The following is a 24,593-nucleotide window of genomic DNA, read 5'->3' as shown; positions in this document are numbered from 1 at the left end:
TGGTGCAGCGGTAGAGTTGCTGCCTTACAACGCGGACCTGGGTTCAATCCTGACTACAGAGTATGTGCAGAATATTGTGACAACATGGGTTTTCTCGGGGTGATCTGGTTTCCTCCCAATTCCAAAGATATGCGGGTTTGTCGGTTAATTGGTTTCTGTAAATCGTCTGTATTGTGCAGGATAGAACTAGTGTATGGGTAATTGCTCAGTGAGCTGAAGGGCCTGTTACCACATATTTCCACCTATATTTCTAAACTTATCTAATAGATAAAAAGCAGAAATTAAACAAAGTAAGGGGGCTACATATCTGTAAATGTTTGTTTTCTTGAAGTTATAGTGTACAATGCATTTATATTCCTTGTTATATTCAGAGACAAGCTGTCCCCAAAGTGAACTGCTCTTCATTTTTCCTTTCCTTTAACGTGACATGTATGAAAATCAGCTTCTTTGCTGCAGGGAGAGTGAATCCATGAAAGGTCATGGTTGCAATAAAACAGCTTGGATTTAGAGCTGACCTTTAAATAATTGCACTTGTCCCATATATTCTGTTGTGAGTTGGGTCCTTGTTGCTAGCGATGTTGCAGTTAGGATGAAAGGATGGGGAGAGACACTGAACACATTATGTTTTCCATTCTCAATCATGCAATGTGTTTTGTAGAAAAGTTAGAAAGAAGTAGAAAGGTATAATTTCCCATAGCTCTGAAGGAATAGAACTTTTCCATTTTAAATAACTCTAAATTCTAATTCCAGAAGGATAGAATAACTGCGGCTGCCTAATTAATGATCGATTAGTATGTTTAGTCCATACCAGGAGTAAAATGTTAAAGAGGCAAGCAAAGAAACGTTGAAGAAAGTTCTGGCATTGCCTCGGAAGGGAAATGTATATTTAATGGACAAAAAATTAGATGCACCCAGAACAAAGGAATAAATCAAAGCATAAGATATCGCTCATGCCCGAATGAAGACATTGATCCTTGTATCAAACATGCAGGGGTTCATGTGGATGACTCGCTATTTGGGACAATAAAAAATGAACAATAAATTTAATTTTGCCCACACTGCCTGCATCCCACAAATCAATAAAATGAAAAATCCCCATCACCTGTCACTCTTGGCCCCACAAAAAAAACACAAAAAAATGCTAGAGTAACTCAACGAGTCAGGCAGTATCACCTATTCCTTTTCTCCAGAGATGCAGCATGACCTGCTGAGTTACTGCAGCATTTTGTGTCCATTTTCAGTGTAAACAACATTTCCTACACAAAATGTGATTTAAATACTAGCTCATTCAAGTATCAGTCTTTATACGCACTGGGTTGACCTGTTGGTGGGTATATTCCCTATCACTTTCTGTTCAGGGAACAGATTAAAATTACAGTCATGTCACCATCTTATTAAGACTTGATATGTTAGTCCGAAGAATGTCTCTCCCAGCAATTGGTCTCATCATCTCTATGGCCGTTTCTACATACTGCAAGTGTGTTCATTTGTCACATGCACTGGATATGAACATGTAGAGGTTCACCCAAGCTTAATGAGCTTGATCCACATGATGTGTTACATCCTGAAAATCATTTGAACAGTGGGACTTCATTCAAGTCTAGCACAGTACTAACACATACACAGTATAGCACATACTAAAGGGGCTGTCCCACTTGGGCAACCTAATTGGCGAGTTTAGAAGAGTTTGAAAAAATGACATGTTGAAGACCTCCTTCGACTATGTTGAAGACCTCCTTCGACCTCCTTCGACTATGTTGAAGACCAGCTTCGACTAGCTACGACCAGCTACGACTAACCGGGAAAATTGGACACCGAATAGTGGAGAGTGAAGACGACCTCCTTTGATCTCCTTCGACCTCCCTTCGACTATGATGAAGACTATCTACGACTACCTTCGACTACCCTCGATTACCTATGACTGACATGCCGACCAACTACGACCTACTACGAGTAAACCTACGAGTAAACCAAATATATAGATTTTTCCATGGCGACCTTTTTTTACTTGTGGGCATTTTTTAACATATTGAAAAAAGCACCGCGACCTAGCTGAGGCCTCGAGTGCGCGGAGACCACTCTCGAGCATGAAGGAGAGTTACGAAGACCTCCTACGACCTTGTGTCGACCATGCTGCGAGTGTGAGTCGAGGGCAAACTCGCGGATTAACCTGTTGTTTGTTACTAACATTGCTAACATGTATTTTTGATGATATCCTATTACCCATGGAAAAAACCCCCAATAAAACCGATGTTTTATTCTCATTCATTCTATTTAATTAATACACTTGATGAATTTATTGTTATATTTTAACTAGGTTTTTCATAGTTACTTGGGCATGTGGTTGAGTTACAGAGGGGTTTGCTATTATTTGATTCTTTGGCTGAGCTATTGTGAAGTGATAAATGGTTCCAGTTCAGAAGCAATAGGTCTCTTTAAGTCCTGAGCAGTCTGAGTAAAACTGATATGCCGTGTGGAATCTGGCTGTTTAACCTCCCAGGAAGAATACCTTAGTCTGACGGAGGTGCTAAGATAATTAACCATAGCATGTAACCCATAGGAAAGAGTTAGTCAGTTAATATTTGCTGATTTGTATTGCAGGCCAGTGTAAGATGTCAAATACAAGTAACTTAAGTTATGGTTGTCATCTAAGATTTGATTTTGTTGCTATGTTTTTCACTCAATCAGCCTGTGCAAAGTTTATGCTTTGCGTGTAGACTTGATGTTGGAGTGTTTCCAAATTGGTCTCTAATTCAAGATTGGTCAATGCTGAGGACAGATTTACAGCTAAAAAAAATAATGAATACATATAAGGAACTCACCAGGCACAAATTCCACTTGTGTTAGTCAGGTCACTCCAGTCACCATCGCTTGCACTTTCATTGAACTAAACTGACCTGCATAATCATTTGCAAATATTGTAAGTTCGAGCATCCATGTCACAGAATGGCCAGGCAATTATAGCGTGAAAATAATGGGAGTTCAGCTTAAATTCCTCCGCATAAAGGCAGAAAATGCTTGAAAAGCTTAGCAGGGAAGCACCCAATTCCATCAACATGCAAGGAGGCCATTCAGCCTATCAAGTTAATACCAACTCCATGCAAGAATAATTCAGTTAATCCAATCTCCCTCTCTTCTCCCTTGGGATGAGAACGTGCCCTCCAAAGGGGGAGGAAGACTAAACTCTGTGTTGCTGTAGGAGGATTCCGTCCCAAGGGTGGGGGGACTCCAGGGTGCAACCCCCACCCTTTGGGGAGCAGATTCCCCACAAAAAGCACAATCCCAGGATCTCTGGGTGGTCACAGTCCATGTACTTCTCAGAGAGTAACTAAGGTTTGGGTTTATTATTGTCAGGTGTACAAAGTTACAGTCAAATGCTTTGTTTTGCATGCTATACAATCAGACCCGTTAAACGACATATAAATGCAATCGTCAAATTCAAGTCCAATAGGCAGAGCAATGGGGAAAATACAGAGTGCAGAATAAAATTCTCATCATTGTACTGTACCAGTCCCATTGATCTAATCCAGTCTGGTCTGTGTGATGGAATTGGCTGCAACTGCAGCTTTGCTAATGGCATGTTGGCCTTCATTGCGAGAGGATTTGAGTTTAGGAGCAAGGAGGTCCTACTGCAGTTGTGCAGGGCCTTGGTGAGACCGTATCTGGAGCATTGTGTGCAATTTTGGTCTCCTAATTTGAGGAAGGACATTATTACTATTGAGGGAGAGCAATGTCGGCTCACCAGGTTAATTCCAGGGATGGTGGGACTGACATATGATGAAAGAATGGATCGACTGGGCTTGTATTCACTGGATTTTAGAATGATGAGAGGGGATCTTATAGAAACATATAAAATTCTTCAAAGATAGGACAGGCTAGATGCAGGAAAAATGATCCCGATGTGAAAATGTTTTTCACCCAGAGAGTTGTGAAATTCTCTGGAATTGTGGAATTCTCTGCCACAGAAGGCAGTGGAGGCAAATTCACTGGATGTTTTCAAGAGAGAGTTGGATTTAGCTCTTGGGCTAAAGGAATGAAGGGATATGGGGGAAATAGCAGAAATAGGGTACTGATTTTAGATGATCAGCCATAATCATATTGAATGACGGTGCTGGCTCGAAGGGCCAAATGGACTACTCTTGCACATATTTTTCCATGTTTCTGCAATTTCTTGGCCTTGGCCAGTGCTGTTACCAAGCCAAGCTGTAATGCAATGTAGACAAAACAGAAACAGTGGCTGAGGCAGCATCTATGGAGCAAGGAATAGGTGACGTTTGGGGTCGAGACCCTTCTTCAGACTGATGTGACGGGTAGAAGAAAGGACGAGGCGGAGACAGTGGGCTGTGGGAGAGCTGGGAATGGGTTGGGAAGGAGGGAGAAAGCAAGAACTACCTGAAATTGGAGGTCAATGTTCATACCGCTGGGGTGTAAATGCAATGAAATCACATAATGCAATCTCATCGGACGCACCATACAAAAACATATTAGTCCACCTGCATATGTGTCCACCTGGAATGATGTTAAGGAACATTGTTGTGTTGGGAAAGTACATGCAGTTCTCATTGACATTAAAGTGAATTTTAGTACAATTTGTGATCTAGGCTTTGTTCTGGATGGATTGAGAAAAGTTGAAACTGCATTCATTAAGGCAAATGGAGAGTGTTTGTTTCATCACACTCCTGATTTAATCATTGTAAATGGATGGTATCACCACAAGATACCCACAGCCTCTGCCTTGTTCTTTTCCCTTCAGTATGTATCTGCTGTTTCAGCTGAATCTCTGATTAATGGTGATCCCCAAAATGCTGTGATGGGATTGCTCAGTGATGGTAATTGTAGGAAGAAATGGAAAGGCCATGCAAAGTCGGTGTCTGAAATAAAGGGCGATTTTTTAAACTGGTGCACAAAGCTGATCTCGTGAGCACTACTTTGATACAGCTTTTACATTCTCAGCTGACAAGATGACACAGATACTTGATCAACAGTAAATCTAAGTCTTGATGACAGATTGGAGGCTAGAGAAATGGTCACAGAATGGAGGCAACACGTCTAACTTTGTTTATAGCAAAGATCCTATAGCAGAGCAAGATGGCCTACTCGGGTAGGTTCCGGTTACTACAAAATCAACTCAAACACAGCTTATGAGCCATTTAAAATGAAATAATTTTAAAAACATTAAAAAAGACAATTACCAGAGTCAAATTTTATTCTTGACACGAGATTAGTATACAAACTTAAAGCACACGGTATTGGGGGTTCAGTATTGATGTGGATAGAGAACTGGCTGGCAGACAGGAAGCAAAGAATAGGAGTAAACGGGTCCTTTTCAGGTTGGCAGGCAGTGACTAGTGGGGTACCGCAAGGCTCAATGCTGGGACCCCAGCTATTTACAATATATATTAATGATTTGGACGAGGGAATTGAATGCAACATCCCCAAGTTTGCGGATGACACGAAGCTGGGGGGCAGTGTTAGCTGTGAGGAGGATGCTAGGAGGCTGCAAGGTGACTTGGATAGGCTGGGTGAGTGGGCAAATGCATGGCAGATGCAGTATAATGTGGATAAATGTGAGGTTATCCACTTTGGTGGCAAAAACAGGAAAGCTGACTATTATCTAAATGGTGGCCGATTAGGAAAAGGGGAGATGCAACGAGACCTGGGTGTCATGGTACACCAGTCATTGAAAGTAGGCATGCAGGTGCAGCAGGCAGTAAAGAAAGCGAATGGTATGTTAGCATTCATAGCAAAAGGATTTGAGTATAGCAGGGAGGTTCTACTGCAGTTGGACAGGGTCTTGGTGAGACCACACCTGGAGTATTGCGTACAGTTTTGGTCTCCAAATCTGAGGAAGGACATTATTGCCATAGAAGGAGTGCAGAGAAGGTTCACCAGACTGATTGCTGGGATGTCAGGACTTTCTTATGAAGAAAGACTGGATAGACTCGGATTGTACTTGCTAGAATTTAGGAGATTGAGGGGAGATCTTATAGAAACGTACAAAATTCTTAAGGGATTGGACAGGCTAGATGCAGGAAGATTGTTCCCGATGTTGGGGAAGTCCAGGACAAGGGGTCACAGCTTAAGGATAGAGGGGAAATCCTTTAGGACCGAGATGAGAAAAATATTTTTCACGCAGAGAGTGGTGAATCTCTGGAACTCTCTGCCACAGAAAATAGTTGAGGCCAGTTCATTGGCTATATTTAAGAGGGAGTTAGATGTGGCCCTTGTGTCTAGAGGGATCAGGGGGTATGGAGAGAAGGCAGGTACGGGATACTGAGTTGGATGATCAGCCATGATCATATTGAATGGCGGTGCAGGCTCGAAAGGCCGAATGGCCTACTCCTGCACCTATTTTCTATGTTTCTATGTTTAGAGATGTAGCGTGGAAACAGGCCCTTTGGCCCACCGAGTCCGTGCTGATCAGCAATCCCCGCACACTTACACTACCTAATCAAGGACATTTACAATTTTTTTACCAAGTCAATTAACCTAACAAACCTGTACATCTTTAGAGCATGGGAGGAAACCGGAGAACCAGGAGAAAACTCTTGTAGGTCACAGGGAGGATGTATAAACTCTGTACAGACAGAAACTTTAGTTAGGATCGAACCCGGGTCTCTGTCACTGAAAGGCAGCAACTCTACCACTACACCACCATGCAACCCGACATGGCAAAAGACATGAAGAAAAGATATTTTCAAATACGTATGGAATGGATTCCAGCAAGTATTGTGGACAGTGAGTGGAATTGTGCTTGACACAACCCATAAACCAGACTCCCGAACCTGTACCAACTTGGTACTGTGCTATGAATCCAATCATCCTGACCTACCCAGACAAACCTGATCCCAGCGTTCTCAGCAAGAAGTAGAACTCCATAGGTATTCTATCGAGGCACCACCTTGGTATACAGTATGTGATGGCTTTTCCTATCTCAATGGCTGTGAAAGGTTTTTGAACAGTTTTTAAATGCCTCCAGCCAACAGCTTTTATAATTATTCATGGCATAGATAGGGTAGACAGTCAGAACCTTTTACCCAGGATAGAAATATCAAATACTAGAGGGTATAGCTTTAAGATGATAGGGGCTAAGTTTAAACCTTTTTACACAGAGAATGGTTAGTAGAATGCGCTGCCAGGTATGGTGGTAGAGGCAGATACAATAGTCTGAAGAAGGGTCTCAACCCAAAAAGTCACTCATTCCTACTCTCCAGAGATGCTGCCTGGCCCGCTGAGTTACTCCAGCATTTTGTGTCTATCTTCAGTTTAAACCATCATCTGGAGTTCCTGTCTACACAGATACAATAGTGGCATTTATGAGACTTTTGGGTAGACACAAGGAGATGCAGGAACGGAAAGATACAGTGCGGACAGATAAGGGTTGTTCTTGGCATCAGGTTCGGCAAAGGCATTGTGGGATGAAGGGCCTGTTACTGTGCTGTACTGTCCATATTTTATGCTCAAAGGTGACATAAGTTGTTAGAAAAAAAGTCGAAAGTAATTTTAAAATAGTAAGTTGTATTTATTTAATTAACAAAGATGCATGATTATTTGTATGTTTTAACCGCAATTAAGTTGTAAAACAGGTGGGAGCTCAGGCAACACATCACTTGAACTGCATGTTAGGTTACTATGGAGAGTACATTTCATTCAGTGCACCCTTAGCTTAACTAAGGAACACTGCAGGTGCCTCGAGTGTTCTGCAGGAGCTAACCTCTTCGGTGAGGAGGCTGAGGGAGGAGACTACGCCAAAAGTTGGAGAGGGTGAGACGCAGTGAAGAAATGACAGGTGAGCTGATTCAGTTTGACGCTTGCAGGATGTGGGAGGTCAGGGACACTGATGGTGCCTCTGGCTGCTACAACTGTGGAAAGTGTTCCCAGGTTCAGCTCCTGAAGGACCATGTTGGGGCACTGGAGAGGCCACTGGATGACTTCAGGATCATCCGGGAAAACTGGAGTTTCCTAGACAGGACCTACAGCAAGATCATTACACCGAAGGTACTGGAAGAGAGAACGTGGATGACGATGAGAAAGGGTAGGAAGCATGGAGTGCAGGAGACCCCGGGGGATGTGCCTCTTGAAAACAGGTTCACCCTCTTGGAAGCTGTCGGAACAGAAGACACTGCCTTTCTGAGCGGCGGGCAGGTCAATGAATCAAAATGTGGTGCTGAAGCAAAGCCAAAGAGCAGACGTCAGGCAGAGCCGTGGTAGCTGGGGACTCCATCGTGAGAGGTACAGACAGGGGTTTCTGCGGCAACAGATGGGATTCAAGAATGGTGTGTGGCCTCCCTGGTGCCAGGGTCCAGGACATCACGGACTGATTGCAGAGCATCCTCACGGGTGGAGGTGAGCAGCCGGAAGTGGTAGTGCATGTCAGCACAAATGACATCGGGAAGAAGAGGAAAGAGATTCTGCAGCGGGACTTTAGAGAGCTCGGAAGAAGGCTGAAAAGCAGGGCTTCTAGGGCGGTTATCTCTGGTTTGCTTCCAGTTCCTCGTGCTGGTGAGGGCAGGAACAGGGCAATAGGGGATCTGAATGTGTGGCTGAGGAGCTGGTGCAGGGGGCAGGGATTTAGATTGTTAGACCACAGGGATCTTACCACTGGGGTAAGGGTGAATTGTACAAAAGGGACGGATTGCACCTTAACAGGCAGGGGACCAGCATTCAGGCAGGCAGGTTTACCACTGTTACACGGGTGGGTTTAAACTAAATAGTGGGGGGAGGAGACAAATTGGAAATACAAGGATGGAGATATAGGGAAAGAGTGTATAGGAAAAGTTAAGAAAGACACCAGAATTAACGGGGCAGAAAGCTCACGAAGGGATGGGAGAGTATGGCCAAGTGAAATAGGAATCGATGTGAAAGGTAAAGTGAGTAATGTATTAAAACTATTATTTATGAATGTGCGAAGTATAAGAAGCAAAGTGGATGAGCTTGAGGCTCAGTTAGAGATTGGTAGATATGACATTGTGGGGATTACAGAGACATGGCTGAAGGAGGATCAGGCCTGGGAACTGAATACATCCTATAGAAAGGACAGGCAGGTGGGCAGAGGAGGTGGGGTAGCTCTGTTGGTGAGGGATGAAATTCAGTCCCGTGCGAGGGGTGACATAGGGACTGACAATGTAGAGTCGCTGTGGATAGAATTGAGGAATTGTAAAGGTAAGAAGACACTAATGGGTGTTATCTACAGGCCCCCATTCAGTAGTCTGGAAATAGGGTGCAAGTTGCAGCAGGAGTTAAACTTGGCATGGAACAAAGGTAATGCCACTGTGGTTATGGGAGATTTCAATATGCAGGCAGACTGGGAAAACCAGGTTGGTTCTGGACCCCAAGAAAGGGAGTTTGTAGTGCCTCCTAGATGGAGGACCAGTTAGCCTGACATCGGTGGTGGGGAAGATGCTGGTGTCAATTATTGAAAATGCTGGTGTCAATTGTCAAAAAGCAATAATGGTACATTTGGATAGCAGTAAAGGTCAGCATAGATTTATGAAGGGGAAATCCTGCTTGACTAATCTTCTGGAATTTTTTGAGGATGTGACAAGTAAAATGGATGAAGGAGAGCCAGTGGATGTAGTGTATCTGGACTTTCAGAAAACCTTTGATAAGGTTCCACACAGGTGATTAGTGGGCAAAATTAGAGCACATGGTATTGGGGGTAGGGTATTGACATGGATAGAGAATTGGTTGGCAGACAGGAAACAAAGAATAGGAATAAACGGGTCCCTGTCAGAATGGCAGGCAGTGGTGACTGGAGTGCCGCAAGGCTCGGTGCAGGGGCCGCAACTATTTACAATATATTAATAATGATTTAGATGACGGGATTAAAAGTAACACTAGAAAATTTGCAGTTAACACAAAGCTGAGTGGCAGTGTGAACTGCGAAGAGGATGCGAGGTGTTGCAGGGTGACTTGGACAGGTTGAGTGAGTGGGCAAATGCATGGCTGTCCACTTTGGCTACAAGAACAAGGAGGCAGATTATTATCTCAATGGTGTCAGATTAGGAAAAAGAGAAATGCAATGAGACCTGTGTGTCCTTGTACACCAGTCACTGAAAGTAAACATGCAGGCAGTGGAAGAAACCTAATGGAATGTTGGCCTTCATAACGAGAGGATTTTATTATAGGAGTAAAGACGTCCTCTGCAAGTGTACAGGGCCCTGGTGAGAACACATCTGGAGTATTGTGTGCAGTTTTGGTCTCCTATATGTCTCCTTGTTATTGAGGCAGTGCAGCGTAGGTTCACAAGGTTAATCCCCGGGATGGCGGGACTGTCATATGAGGAAAGATTGGAAAGACTGGGCTTGTATTCACTGGAGTTTAGAAGGATGAGAGGGAATCTAAGAGAAACATATAAAATATAAAAGGACTGGACAAGCTTAATGCAGGAAAAATGTTCCCAATGTTGGGGGAGTCTAGAACCAGAGGCCACAGTCTATGAATGAAGGGGAGGCCATTTAAAACTGAGATGAGAAAAAACTTTTTCACCCAAAGAGTTGTGAATTTGTGGAATTCTCTGTCACAGAAGGCAGTAGAGGCCAATTCACTGGATGGATTTAAAAGAGAATTATAGGCCTGTCCCATTTAGTCGATTTTTCAGTCAAGTTAACGTCAGTCACCGGAAAAAACGGCAACTGGAACGGCGACTGTCAGTGTGGAACACACACACACATCGCTTCCTTCACCAGCCAGTTATGCAGGCGGGGGACTGGGCAAGCGGGGGGAGCGCTGTCTTAGTGAAATTCACAAGGTGCAAAGCCAAGCTGATACAGCTACACATCGCGATGAACAGGAAGGTTGGCGCTGAAATTAAGAGTCTTTTAACGGAGGAGGGGAGGGGGGAGAAGGAGTGGAGACAACTTTTAAGAAGCCAGCATATTTGTTTCAAGCGATCCCAATATATATTCCAAAATATTTTTTCAAAAAACTAGATTCCACTATCACTAATTTTATATGGGATTACAGAACACATAGAATTCAACGAAAGCATTTGTGCAAATCTAAAGAAGTTGGGGGTTTATCATTACCTAACTTTATGTATTACTACTGGGCAGTGCATATTAAGAACATAATGTGCTGGCTGGATAGTTCCACTCAGCAGTTGGAGTGGATAAGAATGGAGAAAGAGGAGTGCTATCCGCACGATATAGGAACGATCCTGCTCTCACCGATAAAAGTGAATAGTATAATATATAAGAAGAACCCAATTATTCACAATATAATAAGAATTTGGAAACAAAAGTATCCTTGAAATTAAATAATTTATCAGTACTAACCCCACTATTGAACAACCCCGCATTCAAGCCTTCTCTCATCGACAACACATATCAACAATGGGATAGACAGGGGATTAGGAAAGTAGGGGATATGTATGAATTGGGCAAACTGTTATCATTTCAACAATTAAAATTTAAATTTAAATTGAAGGATAATCAATATTTTAAATATATACAGGTATGTGACTTTATGAAGAAATATACACATAGATTTCAAACTATATTTTTAGACCCTTTAGAAGAAGCAATGAATATTAAGGCTGATTCACAAAAATTAATATCATACTTTTATAATAATATATTATATAGAGAATCACCCTCAACAGAAGCACTAAGGGAAGATTGGGAGCATGAGCTAATGATAAAGATCTCGAAGGATAGATGGGAAAAGTATTTGATGAATACACATAACTGTTCTATTAATGCAAGACATAATTTAATTCAATTCAAATTATTACATAGACTATATTATTCAAAAACGAGGTTGAATAAATTTTATCCAAAAGTCTCTCCCAGATGCGATAAATGTTTGTTTCAAAACGCTAATATAACACATTCATTTGTAGGATGTACAAAGTTGAATACATTTTGGAGTGATATATTTGATATATTTACAAAGCTCTTCAAGTCAAGAATAGAACCCAAAATGGAATGGATTATATTTGGAATAATAGGAGAAGATACCAATTTAAATAAAGACCAAAATGTTTTTTTTAATTATGGGTTAATAATTGGAAAGAAATTGATACTTAAATTTTGGAAAAATACAACCATACCAACTGTTAAAATGTGGATTAGGAATATGATGGACATAGCACGCCTTGAAGAAATGAGACTCCGACTAATAGATAAATATGACCAATTCTTAAGGAGTTGGTCTCCTTTCATCGACTTTTTGGAATCATGTGATGCAGCGGTACCATAAGGATTGGTGATTTCAGTTCATGACGTGGATAGATCTACATCTCCGAATATAGATTTGAAAAATTCTCTTTTAAGGGGCCTTCTCTCCTATTTCTACTTGCCACTTTTTCTTTTTTATTTATTTATTTATTTTTTATATACACACTTCACGTTTTTCTACTCTCTACCATCTATTTTTCCACTTTTTCCCCTTTCTATTGTTTTCTTTTTCTTGTCTTGCTTACTTCCTTCTCATAACATAAAACTAGAGGTTGTACATAGAATGGATTATGGTATGACATAGTTGGCACCTAAAATTAGGTGCCACTGTATTGTTTTGTACTGTATTAACTTCTAATAAAATTTAAAAAAAAAAAAAAAAAAAAAAAAAAAAAAAGAAGCCAGCGAAACATGGCTGTGAAGCCCGGCGGACATTTAACATTACTGGTCGGTTATCCTTGGTTCTGAAAACTACTGCTTACCTTTTTGTTCCCCAATGACCCACTGAAATTCACCGGTCAGCACCGGCTACAACCTACGAGAAACCTCGACCTTCTCACTAGGACCACCTGGCGACTCACCTATGGCACGAGAATTCTCCCTACTCTCCATTGCGGCTTCATTCTGGTCGCCGCTAATTTTTCAACATGTTGAAAAATTTGCGGCGACCATAATGAGGCCGCGACTAGTTCCCAGAATGCAGGAACTCCTCACGATCATGAAGGCGACTCCCCAGCAACCACCGGTGAACATGTGTTGACCATGTGGCGACTGCATAGTCTCCTGCAGTCACCTAAAAATTTGCCTAAGGGGGACAGGCCCATTAGATAGAGCTCCAGGGGCTAGCTGAATCAAGGATATGGGAAGAAGGCAGGCGCGGGTTACTGATTGTGGATGATCAGCCATGACTCCGGTAGGAGGTGGCCGACTTTGATGTCCAGGCCGCTGAGGAGGCCCCCCAGCCCCGACGTCGGACTTACATTACCCCGGCGAGCGGGCCTGAACATTGGGCCGCCCGTAGCGGCGACTGTGGAGGGCTCGGGGAGGCCCTGACTACGGGTGAACATTAGAAGAAGATGACTGACTTTGGTGCCTTCCCTCACAGTGGGAAACTGTGATTCTGCTGTGTGGGGATGTTTTATGTTGGACTCTATCGTGTGTTGGGTTCTTTATTTTTAATGTATGGCTGTATGGTGATCACATTTCACTGTGCCAAGTTTCTATGTGCTTCATTATGGGGGAATATGATTTACTAACTCCTAGCCTGTTGGACTTGAGACAGGAAGGGGCAAAGGCTTATTTCTCTCTCTCTATTCCTGACCACTTAATTTATTGCTACTGGCATGAGAGGGAAGGGAACTTGTGACATTTCGGAGAAAAGTACTCGGTCGCATTGATATGCGTTGATAGCTGGTGATTGTTTACCCTTGTCATCCTGTTACAGACAGGCATTTGCAACTGCGCGTTAACCTTTAGCCTGCTACCTCGGCCACTGATCCGAACGTGTGATCAGTAATGTTACTATCTGTGTCACTATTTTCTCCATAGATTTTGTTAGACAAATGGTGATAATATATTTTATTAAATCACAAAATTACTATCGCCTGCAAAGTTATGTTGATCAAGTATTTGAATTCAGCGATGCATGTTTCTATGAGTGTTGTCTTTACCGGCTATTTTAATGGAGATGTTAGCTCAAGGCATGAAGTATGTATGTAATAAAGACTCATAAAGGAGCTTCAAGCGCTCAGCTTTCCCATTCCCAACACCCGTGAGGTTTTTGAAAGTTGACTTTGGCATCCTTACTTCATGATTTATCTTGTCTGTTTTGCAACCTTCCAGTTACCTAGTATTGTGAACGTTGGCTTTTCCCCATGGTTTCTCTATTTCCGTACATTTCTGAAAAGTATTTGGGACATTTCCCTTGAGAGACTAACAAGGAATGTCTTGAGAACAGTTCCCTTTGTTTAAGCTGGAAAGAGTGCAGAGAAGATTTACAAGCTGGTCGGCGGTCGGCGCTGGTCGGCGCGGACTCACTGGGCCGAAGGGCCTGTTTCCACGCTGTATCTCTAAACTAAACTAAACATTTGGACAGGTACATGAATACAGTAAGAAAGGTTTAGAAGGATGTAGTCCAAACACGGGCAGGTGGGATTAATGTAGATGGGGCATCTTGGTTGGCATGGGCAGGTTGGTCCAAAGAGCCTGTTTCTGTGCTCTATGACTGACTCTGTGACTCTCTGCCAGCCACAGCTTTGGTTGTAAAGGGAATGAGAAAAGTCTTGGATATCCCCTGTGCTGCACCTTCCCTTCCCAATTGGATTGCGCAGCATTACAAAGGTTAAATTGGATTGGCAAACTCAGCAATCAATTTTTCCCTGTTGTTGATGGGGTAATGATCGGGAAACTCTTCAGATATGTTTTATTTGAGGTATAAATACTGGCCAGAACATCAGGGAAATCACTACCACTCCTCTGGAAAATCATGTTATTTCCATTGACCTGAAAATCTTGAGCAGTGCAGCAATCTTCCAGTCAACCAGTCTCCATTCAAGTGTCCGATGGAGGAATTGACTTCATTGCTGCCCAACCCATGCAAAAGTGCCAACAAATAATTGATACTCAGTAAAAAAACTATTTCAATTGAGTTTCTACCAAACCTACAATTATAACTCAGCAAGAAATTTCTGGTTCTTTTCTCTGGAACTTCAGAGGTTGAAGGGAGTCGATGGTAGTATATTAAAGTATGAGAGGCATAGAGTGGGTAGACAGTCAGAACCTTCCTCCCGTGGTGTAAATGTCCAATACTAGAGGGCATAGTTCTAAGATGAGAGAGGTAAAGTTTAATGGAGATTTGATGGGGCAAGTTTTTAACAGAGGGTGGTGAGGGTCTGGAACACACTGCCAGAGGTGGTGGTGGAGGCAGAAATGATAATGGTCATTAAGAGGCTTTTAGATAAGCACATGGAAGGGATATGGATCATGTATAGGCAGATGGAATCAGTTTAACTTGGTCAGTGCAAATATTATGGGCCGAAGGGCCCATACCTGTGCTATACTGTTCTATGTTCTAAATTTATATATTCACATACAGTGCTGGTGAAAGGACAGGTGCACTGCTGATTGAAATATTGTTTATCATTATGGAATTCTGAGGCACACAATGATACGGCCTAGTTCCTTTACTCTAGTAGAACATTATTGACCTGTACTTTTGTCTGTGCCTCGTTCTATTATAAAAACCAGAGTTGGGTCATTAACTTGATCTGCATGTTCTGTACAATGTAAAATGATTACTGAAATATTTTGTGCAAAGTAACAACAGTTTCCTGCTCGACCATCTATGAAATATATCAGCTGGAACCCAGAGTGTGATATCAAATGGGGAAAAATAAACAATACATTTAAGGGCCTGTCCCACTTGGGCGTCATTTGCGTGTCACGCAGATGGCGCGCAAAGATTTTGTACATCCCAAAATCCTGGGGCGCCGTACGCGACCGTGCGTCACTGCCCACATCACCACGCACTGTGTGCGCATCACGTGCGCGGCACAACGCGCGCGTCGTGCGTCGTAACGCGTAAATGATGTGTAAATTACACGCAAATGAAGCCCAAGTGGGACAGGCCCTTTACTTTGCAATAGCATGCAGGTGACTGCTTTATTTCTTCTGCAGCTAAACCACACTGTTTCAGGACTTGTGCATTGCAAACTCATTTTGTATTTCAGCACCACAAGACCTTTTCTTGTGCCGAATGGGTGGAAATATTGTCTGTAATGTACTTTAATGGAGCTATTGAGGGAAATGGATGATGACTCTACTAAAATAGTATTGGATGAAATTACTCCCATTGATAACATGTGAAGCATGCCTTAATGTGTTTGCAACAGACTAATTTACTCTGTTATTCCACCAGCAGCTAAGCACCAACCCTGATTGGACTTGTTAAATCAATTATCCTGTAATCTGTCAGAGTGCAATTGATGATTTGATGTGGTAGACTATTTAATGTTGGTGACCCTGAATAAGATTGAGATGTAACAACTTAACCACAAGCAAGCCTTATGGTATTGCAATATGGTATTGTTAGTAAAGAGGAGCAAATAGTTTGCACTTTTAAAATTACATCAATTCTCACATCCCTTTTGCTCTCAGGGATCCGTGAACAACAGCAACATCTTCAGTAGCCCTTGACCGCACTCAGTCATACTCAGTTTGAAGGGGAAATCTGCTCAATTAAACGAGGAGACAAACAAGAGAAAAGGAAACAATATTCTCAAATATAGACACAAAATGCTGGAGTAACTCAGCAAGAGATTGTTGGCCCATCTGAGTAAATTAGATTCAAACACAGGTCCAAGAGGTGAAATTGATTGATTTGGTTAATAATCGCTCATATTATAATAACAGTTATCTTAATCAAATCCACAGTAATTGGATTTTATCTCAGTTCCAATCTGTGATCAACTGGCCAAAAAATCCACCGTGGCCACTCACCAAACAGAACTTCCTGCTGGGAGACAGAAGGTTTAGCAACATATTCATCCCCAACGACGCCTCTAGTCAAACATCATCCTGCTCACCATTTCCTCCATCATCAGCTAGTCCAGTCCTCATTTAAGTCCCATTGGCTGCTTTCCCATGTGGAGTGGCATAGCTTAGAGTTCGGGTGGTTCCAGGTTAGTGAGGGTGTGCAATTTTGCAACTGGGCTCACCTGGACTTTGAATTGTGGAGACCTATGTCTTTGGTCTTTTCTAGCCCTGACGCTCCACTGAGAGGAAATCTATTTGCTCAGGCTTTCAAGTAAAAACTGCAGACAGACACAAAATGCTGGAGTAACTATGTGGGACAGGCAGCATCACTGGAGAAAAGGAATGGGTGACACCTTTCTTCAGACTGCATTTGGACCTCAAATACATCATTAGGCTCTGACATGTCTGTGTTTAAAAAAAAATAATCCCTGCCAGTTTCTAGCAGGCCCAATACTAATAGATTATTTAAACCATTGCATTCAGCAATTGAATCTGGTTGGATGATCCTTCAATTGCTTCATTTTGTTCAAAAAGGCAGGAAGATGAAGTAGTCAATAGACAATAGGTGCAGGAGTAGGCCATTCGGCCCTTCGAGCCAGCACCGCCATTCAATGTGATCATGGCTGATCATCCCTAATCAGTACCCGGTTCCTGCCTTCTCCTCATATCCCCTGACTCCGCTATCTTTAAGAGCCCTATCCAGCTCTCTCTTGAAAATATCTTGAAAGTATCTTGAAATTCATCCCTGGTGAATTTGTGATGAAACAAGGTGATATGACTTCAAAAAGAAATAATATTTAATCTCAATTTCGTTATCACAACTGCAGAATGTCTTAAATTTTAGGAGTCAATTTGGACAATTTTCTGTGTATATTATTCCAAATATTAATTTTAGTTTTTAGTGATACAGCATGAAAATAGGCCCTCTGTCCACCGAGTCCATGCTGACCAGTGATCACCAGTGCACTAGTTCTATCCTACACACTAGGTACAATTTACAGAAGACAATTAACCTACAAACCTGCACAATGTGGAATGCAGGAGGAAACTGGAGCACCCGAAGGAAATCCACGTTTTTGTTTTTCTGGATTACTTTTGAATATTAATCTACAGACGTTAAGCTAATTTGGTATGGCCCTGATACACAAACATTGTAAGAAACAGAAATGGAAATATTTTATTTTTATTTAGTTATTCAGTTTATGAAGTTCGGGCATTGAGTATAAGAGCCAGGAAATCATGTTACAACTGTGTAACATTTTGGTTAGGCTCCATTTGGAGTATTGTGTGCAATTCTGGTCACCCCGTGACAGGAAGGATGTGGAAGCTTTGGAGAGGGTGCAGAAGATGCTCACCAGGATATTGCTTCTACATCGCAAAGACATACAGGTTGGTAGATTAACTGGCCATTGTAAGGTGCCCCAGTGGGTGGATGAATGGTACAATCTGTGAGGAGCCGATCAAAATTGAGAGCTGCTGTGGGGAGAAGAAAGGAAATAATTAGTGTACAATTGGTGTAAATGGGTGATTGATGGTTGGACTCAGTGGACCAAATGGTCTGTTTCTGTGCTGTTTCTCCATAAGATTCTAAGACTCCATGCGTCGTAATAGTATCGAGAAGTCTTATGTGTCAATATGAGAAAGTAGGATTAATGTCTCGCCTGAAAGATGTTATGAATTGTTTTCATTTTTAAAATGCTCACATTATTTTTTTATTTTGCCTTTGTCTCTTTTTCCTCATTGTATTACAGTCTTTCTTTTTGTCTTTCTGGCTCATTTTCTACCTGACATTCATTATACCCATTCAAGGTGATGCTCCTTTCTCAGTCTTTGTGCAGGTAATTGCTGGATTCTTCAGCCTGATTGATGAGGAGGATGCACCATAGTTGCCATTGTTCCCTCAGAGCTGCATGGACTGTGAAATGGTGCCAAAACCTGGCAACTATTGCATGTAGACTCAGCGTGCTGTTTCTACGTATCTTGTACTTATTGTACTTATGTATGGCAATAATCTTCTGATCTGTATGAAAAAAAGATTTCTACTATTCCTTGGTACACATGATAATAAAGGAACGATTGAACCAACTGAAATACCTAAGTTGACAAACACAAACCCTTCTGATCGCAGGTGCAGCTCAAAGCCCTGATGTAGCCAACATTTGCCAGTTCCAAGCGCTGTTTGTAACCTTGTTCTCTTACACATTTTTCAGGATGGGAGGACCGCCTTACACATTGCTGCGGCACATTCAAAGGAGGAAATCATTCGTCTGCTCCTGGCAAAGAAATGGGACCCTAATCTCACTGGAGGGGTATGGATGCACTTACTCATATTGCTTTGCCACCAAACATTGCTCAACGAATTTAGGGAAGAGTGCAAAACTTTAGGTTGTGTATTCCTGGGAGAAGTTGTACCAATGAAGCAAATACTCCCTGGTCAAACCATGAAGAGCTGGGTAAATGAAAATTATTGCTCAATTGTGCCCATTGGATGGTGTTATCCAGACAGTTGGGTCTAATTATCAGCTGTTGTTGAGGGTTGGGGTGTGGAAGGGGATCACTCTGTCTGGATCGGAGACGCTGGTTTAGTTACATCTTCCTCTCTGGTAAAGAGTCCCTCATTTCCTCTGCAGTCGTTGCCACTCTTCTCTGCTCTCTTGTGAACCGAGGCTCTGCTGTGAGCTGGGGTGCTCCGCACAAGCCCTCCTAATCCTGCTGCTCTTCTTCAGCCCTCAGTGCCTCAGACTCTGTTTGTACTATCTTCATCTGGTGATGATTGTTGTCTTCAGGTTGTGAGGTTATGATGATGGCAGTGATATAGTCTGTACTGCAGAGCACCCCCAGATTAATATGTGAGCCAGAGTCCTATTTGCAGAAGGTCAGTGTTGACCTTCAATGATTCTCATACTTTTTTTATTATTGATTAACTGTTCAACATTGGAAGCGGTGGTTTAGGTTGATATGATATTTAATATGATATAAATAGTGGTATTTAAGAGACATTTGGATAGGCACATTGATATGCAGGGAATAGAGGGATATGGATTACGTACAGGCAAATAAGATTTGGTCTTGGCATTATGTTAGGCACAGACATTGTGCGCCGAAGGGACTGTGCTGCAATGTTCTATCTGGCCATTTTTAGAGCCCATCCCGAATTGCTCTTGAGAAAGTGATGATATGCCATCTTCTTGCAATCATTCTGGTGAAGGTATTCTGACAGTTCTGCTGGGAAGGGAGTTCCAGTACTTAGAGCCCAGCAATTATGTGATCTATTATTGCAATTTAGAGTTAAACCTGCAACAGGTCCCATCCACCTGTTGCCCTTGTATCTCATGGAGGTAGAGGTCAACAATTTGCAAGTGCTGACAGAGTAGCTAAGGAAAGTAACTGCAATGCATTTTGTAGAAGGTGCACACAGCAGTCATTGTGTTCCAATGTTAGAGTGAATAAATATTTAGGCTCTCATAGTAGCAGTGCTCAACAGATGCGTTAAGATTGCAAGTTAGACTTTGGAGATACAGCACTGAAACAGACCCTTCGGCCCACTGAGTCCGTGCTGACCAGCAATCACCCCGAACACTAACACTATCCTACACACTAGAGTCAATTTACAATTCTTACCAAAACCAATTAACGTATAAACCTGCGCGTCTTTGGAGTGTGGGAGGAAACTGGAGCACCCGGAGTAAACACACACGGTCATGGGGAGAACATACAAACTCCTTACAGACAGCACCCATAGTCGGGATCGAACCTGAGTCTCAGGCCCTTTAAGGAAGCAACTGTACTGCTGTGGCACCGGGCCGCCCAAAGATACAAAGGTGCAATGAAATTCCATGCTCACATGAAGTTCATTGTCACGTTGGAGCAGTGGCAAGATAAGATACAAATTGTCGGATATTAAAGAAGTGGGCAAACTCAAAGTGCTGGAGTAATTCAGGTCAAACAATATCAATCAGGTAAGATATAAACTGCTAGTTGCCTGGACTTTTCAAAATACGCAAAAGATATTGTGAGCCTGTGGTTTGTGTTTGAAGTTAAACTATGATAATGACAGAGCTTTTGTGTCATCAATGAAAGGTGCATCACATACAATTCTTGTTTTCTGCAGTTCCACTGCATTCTAATTTGTTCTTTGCCTGAGAGAAGTAGTAACTCCTTCCTTCTAAAAATACTTGTAAATCATATGTAACTTGTCATTGTTAAGAGATTGCTTTTTAATTGATGGTATTTTGATGCAGAGCAGCATAGAATGTTTCCGAATGTTGATATCAAGAGAAGCCTGGTCCCATCAGAGGCAATGACATGACCATAATCTATCGTACACACAAAATGCTGGAGTAACTCTGCGGGACAGGCAGCATTTATGGAGAGAAGAAATGGGTGATGTTTCGGGTCGAATCTGAAGAAGGGTATTGCGAGACCAAGTGCAGGCTTGGCGATCGTTTCGCTGAACACATCCACTCTGTCCGCCTTAAGCTGCCTGATGTCCCGGTTGCTCAGCAATTTAACTCCGCCTCACATTCCCAATCTGCCCTTTCTGTATTGGGCCTCCTTCATTGTCACAGTGAGGCCCGGCGCAAATTGGAGGAACAGCACCTCATGTTTTGCTCATGACCTCATGACCATTGACTTCTCTAACTTCAAATAGCCCTTGCTTTCCCTCCCTCTCCATCCCCTCCCCCTTCCCAGTTTTCCCACTAGTCTTACTGTCTCCGACTACATTCTATCTCTGTCCCACCCACTCCCCCGACATCAGTCTGAAGAAGGGTCTCGTCCCGAAGCGTCACTCATTCCTTCTCTCCAAAGATGCTGCCTGTCCCGCTGAGTTACTCCAGTATCTGCAGTTCTTTCCTACACATTTTGACCATAATCTATCGTTGCTCTACTACTGTATCAGTACTCCAGTTATAGGATCACCAAACATGTAATGTACAGGTGGGTATTTGCTCATGCAACATTTAGGATGTTTTTCCTTTGTTTCCTTTGCAATCGATTACTTTTTTTTAATAAGACGCCCCCTATTGATTTTGTTCCCTTCTTCATTAAGTGTGTGCTTCTCTGGATATTCATTGATTGCCACTTCTTTTTTCAAGTGACCAGTTATCATTAGTGACATTGACGGTGAGTACTAGCAGACCATAGAGGAAATCATATCTTATGTATAAACAAATGGACCTGAAGATAAATTGTACTCAAGGAGAATTAAGATCAGTCCCTACATTTCCAGCTGTTAGCTTATGGATTCAAAAGGGGTGAACAAATTAATTTAGATGTCTATCACTGTTGGAGCAAGACAGAGGAGCAAAAGAGAAATGATTTCATTGATTGCACTAATCTGAACTGGTTGCATTGATGTTGGTATTGGTTTCTTATTGTCACATATACTAAGATGTTTTGTTTTGCATATTATCCAGGCAAATAATACCACAAATGAGCACATCAAGATAGTATAAAGAAAAAAAAGAAACCGTGTGGAATATTGTTGTTTCCGCTGCAGAGAAAGTGTAGTTTAAAAAAAGTGCAAGGGCTGCAGAAAGTCATAGAGCGATACAGCACACAAACAGGTCGCATGGCCCACTTTGTCCATGCCGACTAAGTTGGCATACTGGGCTAGTCTCACTTACCTGCATGTGGCCCATAGGCCTCTAAACCCTTCCTATCCATAAATCTATCCAAATGTCTCTTAAAAACAGGTACTATCGCAACTTTTAAGCTGGTACTATTGCAACATTTAACAAACATTTAGACAGGATAGGACAGAGGGATATGAGCCAAATGCAGAGGTGGGACTAGTGTAGATCGGACATGTTGGTTGACGTGCGCAAGTTGGGCTGAAGGGCCTGCTTCCACCCTGTATGACTCTTTGAATCCATGAGTAGTCATAATAGTCACCATAAATGGTTATAAAAAGGTTCAGGTGAAGTATTAGTTGTTATGCAGCAAAACAGCAATTTGATATACAGTATAATAAACTAAACATGATTGGAAGAGGCAGAGATTTAATGGTAATCAATGAATAAGCTGAAATCAGGTATAAACCTAACATCAATACAACCAGTTCAGATAAGTGCAACCAATGAGATCATTTCATGTTTCCTCTGTCTTACTCCAACAGTGATTGAAATCTAAATGAACTCATTCAGCCCTTTTGATTCAATAAATTAACATCTGGAAATGTAGGTGTAACCACTGATCATCATGCTCCTGGAAGGTAGACAAAAATGCTGGAGAAACTCAGCGGGTGAGGCAGCATCTATAGAGCAAAGGAATAGGTGACGTTTCGGGTCGAGACCCTTCTTCAGACTGACCCAAAACGTCACCTATTCCTTCGCTCCATAGATACTGCCTCACCTGCTGAGTATCTCCAGCATTTTTGTCTACCTTCGATTTTTCCAGCATCTGCAGTTCTTTCTTAAACATCATGCTCTTGGAGTACAATTTAGGTTCCAATAAGGTGGAGACAACTGGAAAATTTGAGATATCAGTAGCACAGGTTATTTGGACAACATAAAGACCTTAACGAGTATCAGTGTGTTGGAAATAAGATAAAACAAGGGACAAAAAACAAAACAAAATTTGAGGTGTTGCATTTGTGGAGGTCAAAGGGTTGATAGAAGTAAATAATATTATGAGAGGTATAGATAGAGTAGATAGTCATCTTTTTTCCCCCGCGGGTGGAAATGTCAGAAGCTAGTGGTCATTAAATGTAAAATGGGCAAAGTTTAAGGAAGATTATCTAGCAAGTTTTTTATACACAAAGTTGTGGGTGCCCAGAGCACTGTTCCAGGGTCGTGTTAGAAGCAGAGACAACATTTAAGGATCATTTAGACAGACTCAGGAATAGGCAGGGAATAGAGGGGTTGGGACCACTTGCCGGCAGTGGGATCAGTTGAATTGGCGACATGGTTGGCGCAGATGTGGCAGGCTGAATTTCTTGTGCTGAACTGTTCTATGTTCTATATTTATGATATACTTAAAAACAAAGCCAACATCTTAAGTTGAAATAAAGCCAACATCATAAGAGTGATTAGACTAAAGTGGATTGGGAAAATAGGCAAAGTATGGTAATAGATAAACATTACGGACATTTAAAGAGACAGGTCATAACTCTCAACTAATATGCGTCCCATTGAGAATTAAAAATATCATGGGAAAAATAATTCATCTGGCTTGCTAAAGAGGGCTAAAGATATCATTGGATCTAAAGAGGCTTAGGTCTAAGTTGATAATATTTCTGGATGACTAGTTTATTGATGGGAGGGAATGTAGAATAAGGAACAGACAATAGAAGCTTTTGCAGGGAAGAAAATGGAGATTAGCGAAAGTGATGTTGCATCCTGCAGATTCAGGAAAGTTTATAATAAGGAATATTATTTACTAAATATTAGCATCAAGTAGCATTTATTTTGAGAGGACTAGAATATAAAAACACGGATGCAATGCTGAAGCTTTATAAGGCACTGATCAGAATGTATTTGGAGTATTGTGAGCAGTTTTGGAACCAATATCTGAGGAAGGATGTGTTGGTATTGGAGAGGGTCCAGAGGAGGTTTACGAGAATGATCCCAGGAATGGGTAGGTTAACATATGGTGAGCATTTGACGGTACTGGCCCTGTATTCATTGGTGATGAATGAGGAGGGACCTCATTTAAACTTACCGAATAGTGAAAGGCCTGGATAGAGTGGATGTGGTGCAGATGTTTCCATTAGTGGAAGAGTCTAGGACCAGAGTTCACTGCCTCAGAATAAAAGGACGTGCTTTTAGACATGAGGAATTTCTTTGGTCAGACGGTGGTGAATCTATGGATCTCATTGCCATAGACGGCTGTGGAGGCCGTCATTGGGTATTTTTAAGGCACTGATTGACAGATTCTTTA

The 24,593-nt window shown here is 42.0% G+C and overlaps 1 protein-coding gene and 1 long non-coding RNA gene across 2 annotated transcripts in view; one reads left to right on the top strand and one right to left on the bottom strand.

Moving 5' to 3' along the window:
* The window catches only part of LOC116972580 (ankyrin repeat and SOCS box protein 18-like), a 134,281-nt gene that overhangs the window by 9,232 nt on the left and 100,456 nt on the right, over window positions 1-24,593 (top strand). Inside the window, exon 2 of the mRNA XM_033020396.1 lies at window positions 18,923-19,021. Within this exon, the coding sequence (XP_032876287.1) occupies window positions 18,923-19,021 (99 nt within the window). The remainder of the gene's footprint in view (window positions 1-18,922; window positions 19,022-24,593) is intronic.
* On the bottom strand, window positions 1,852-12,857 carry LOC116972356. The gene is made up of 3 exons (XR_004411783.1): window positions 12,740-12,857; window positions 2,889-2,897; window positions 1,852-1,863 (listed from the first exon to the last, which is right to left on the bottom strand). It is a non-coding gene; the product is annotated as an uncharacterized LOC116972356 (long non-coding RNA).

The sequence above is a fragment of the Amblyraja radiata genome, chromosome 4 (genome assembly GCF_010909765.2).
Source record: "Amblyraja radiata isolate CabotCenter1 chromosome 4, sAmbRad1.1.pri, whole genome shotgun sequence".
Classification (NCBI taxonomy): Eukaryota; Metazoa; Chordata; class Chondrichthyes; order Rajiformes; family Rajidae; genus Amblyraja; species Amblyraja radiata.
The sequence above is the reverse complement of the archived record's forward strand: the minus strand, read 5'-3'. Positions and strand labels throughout refer to the sequence as shown.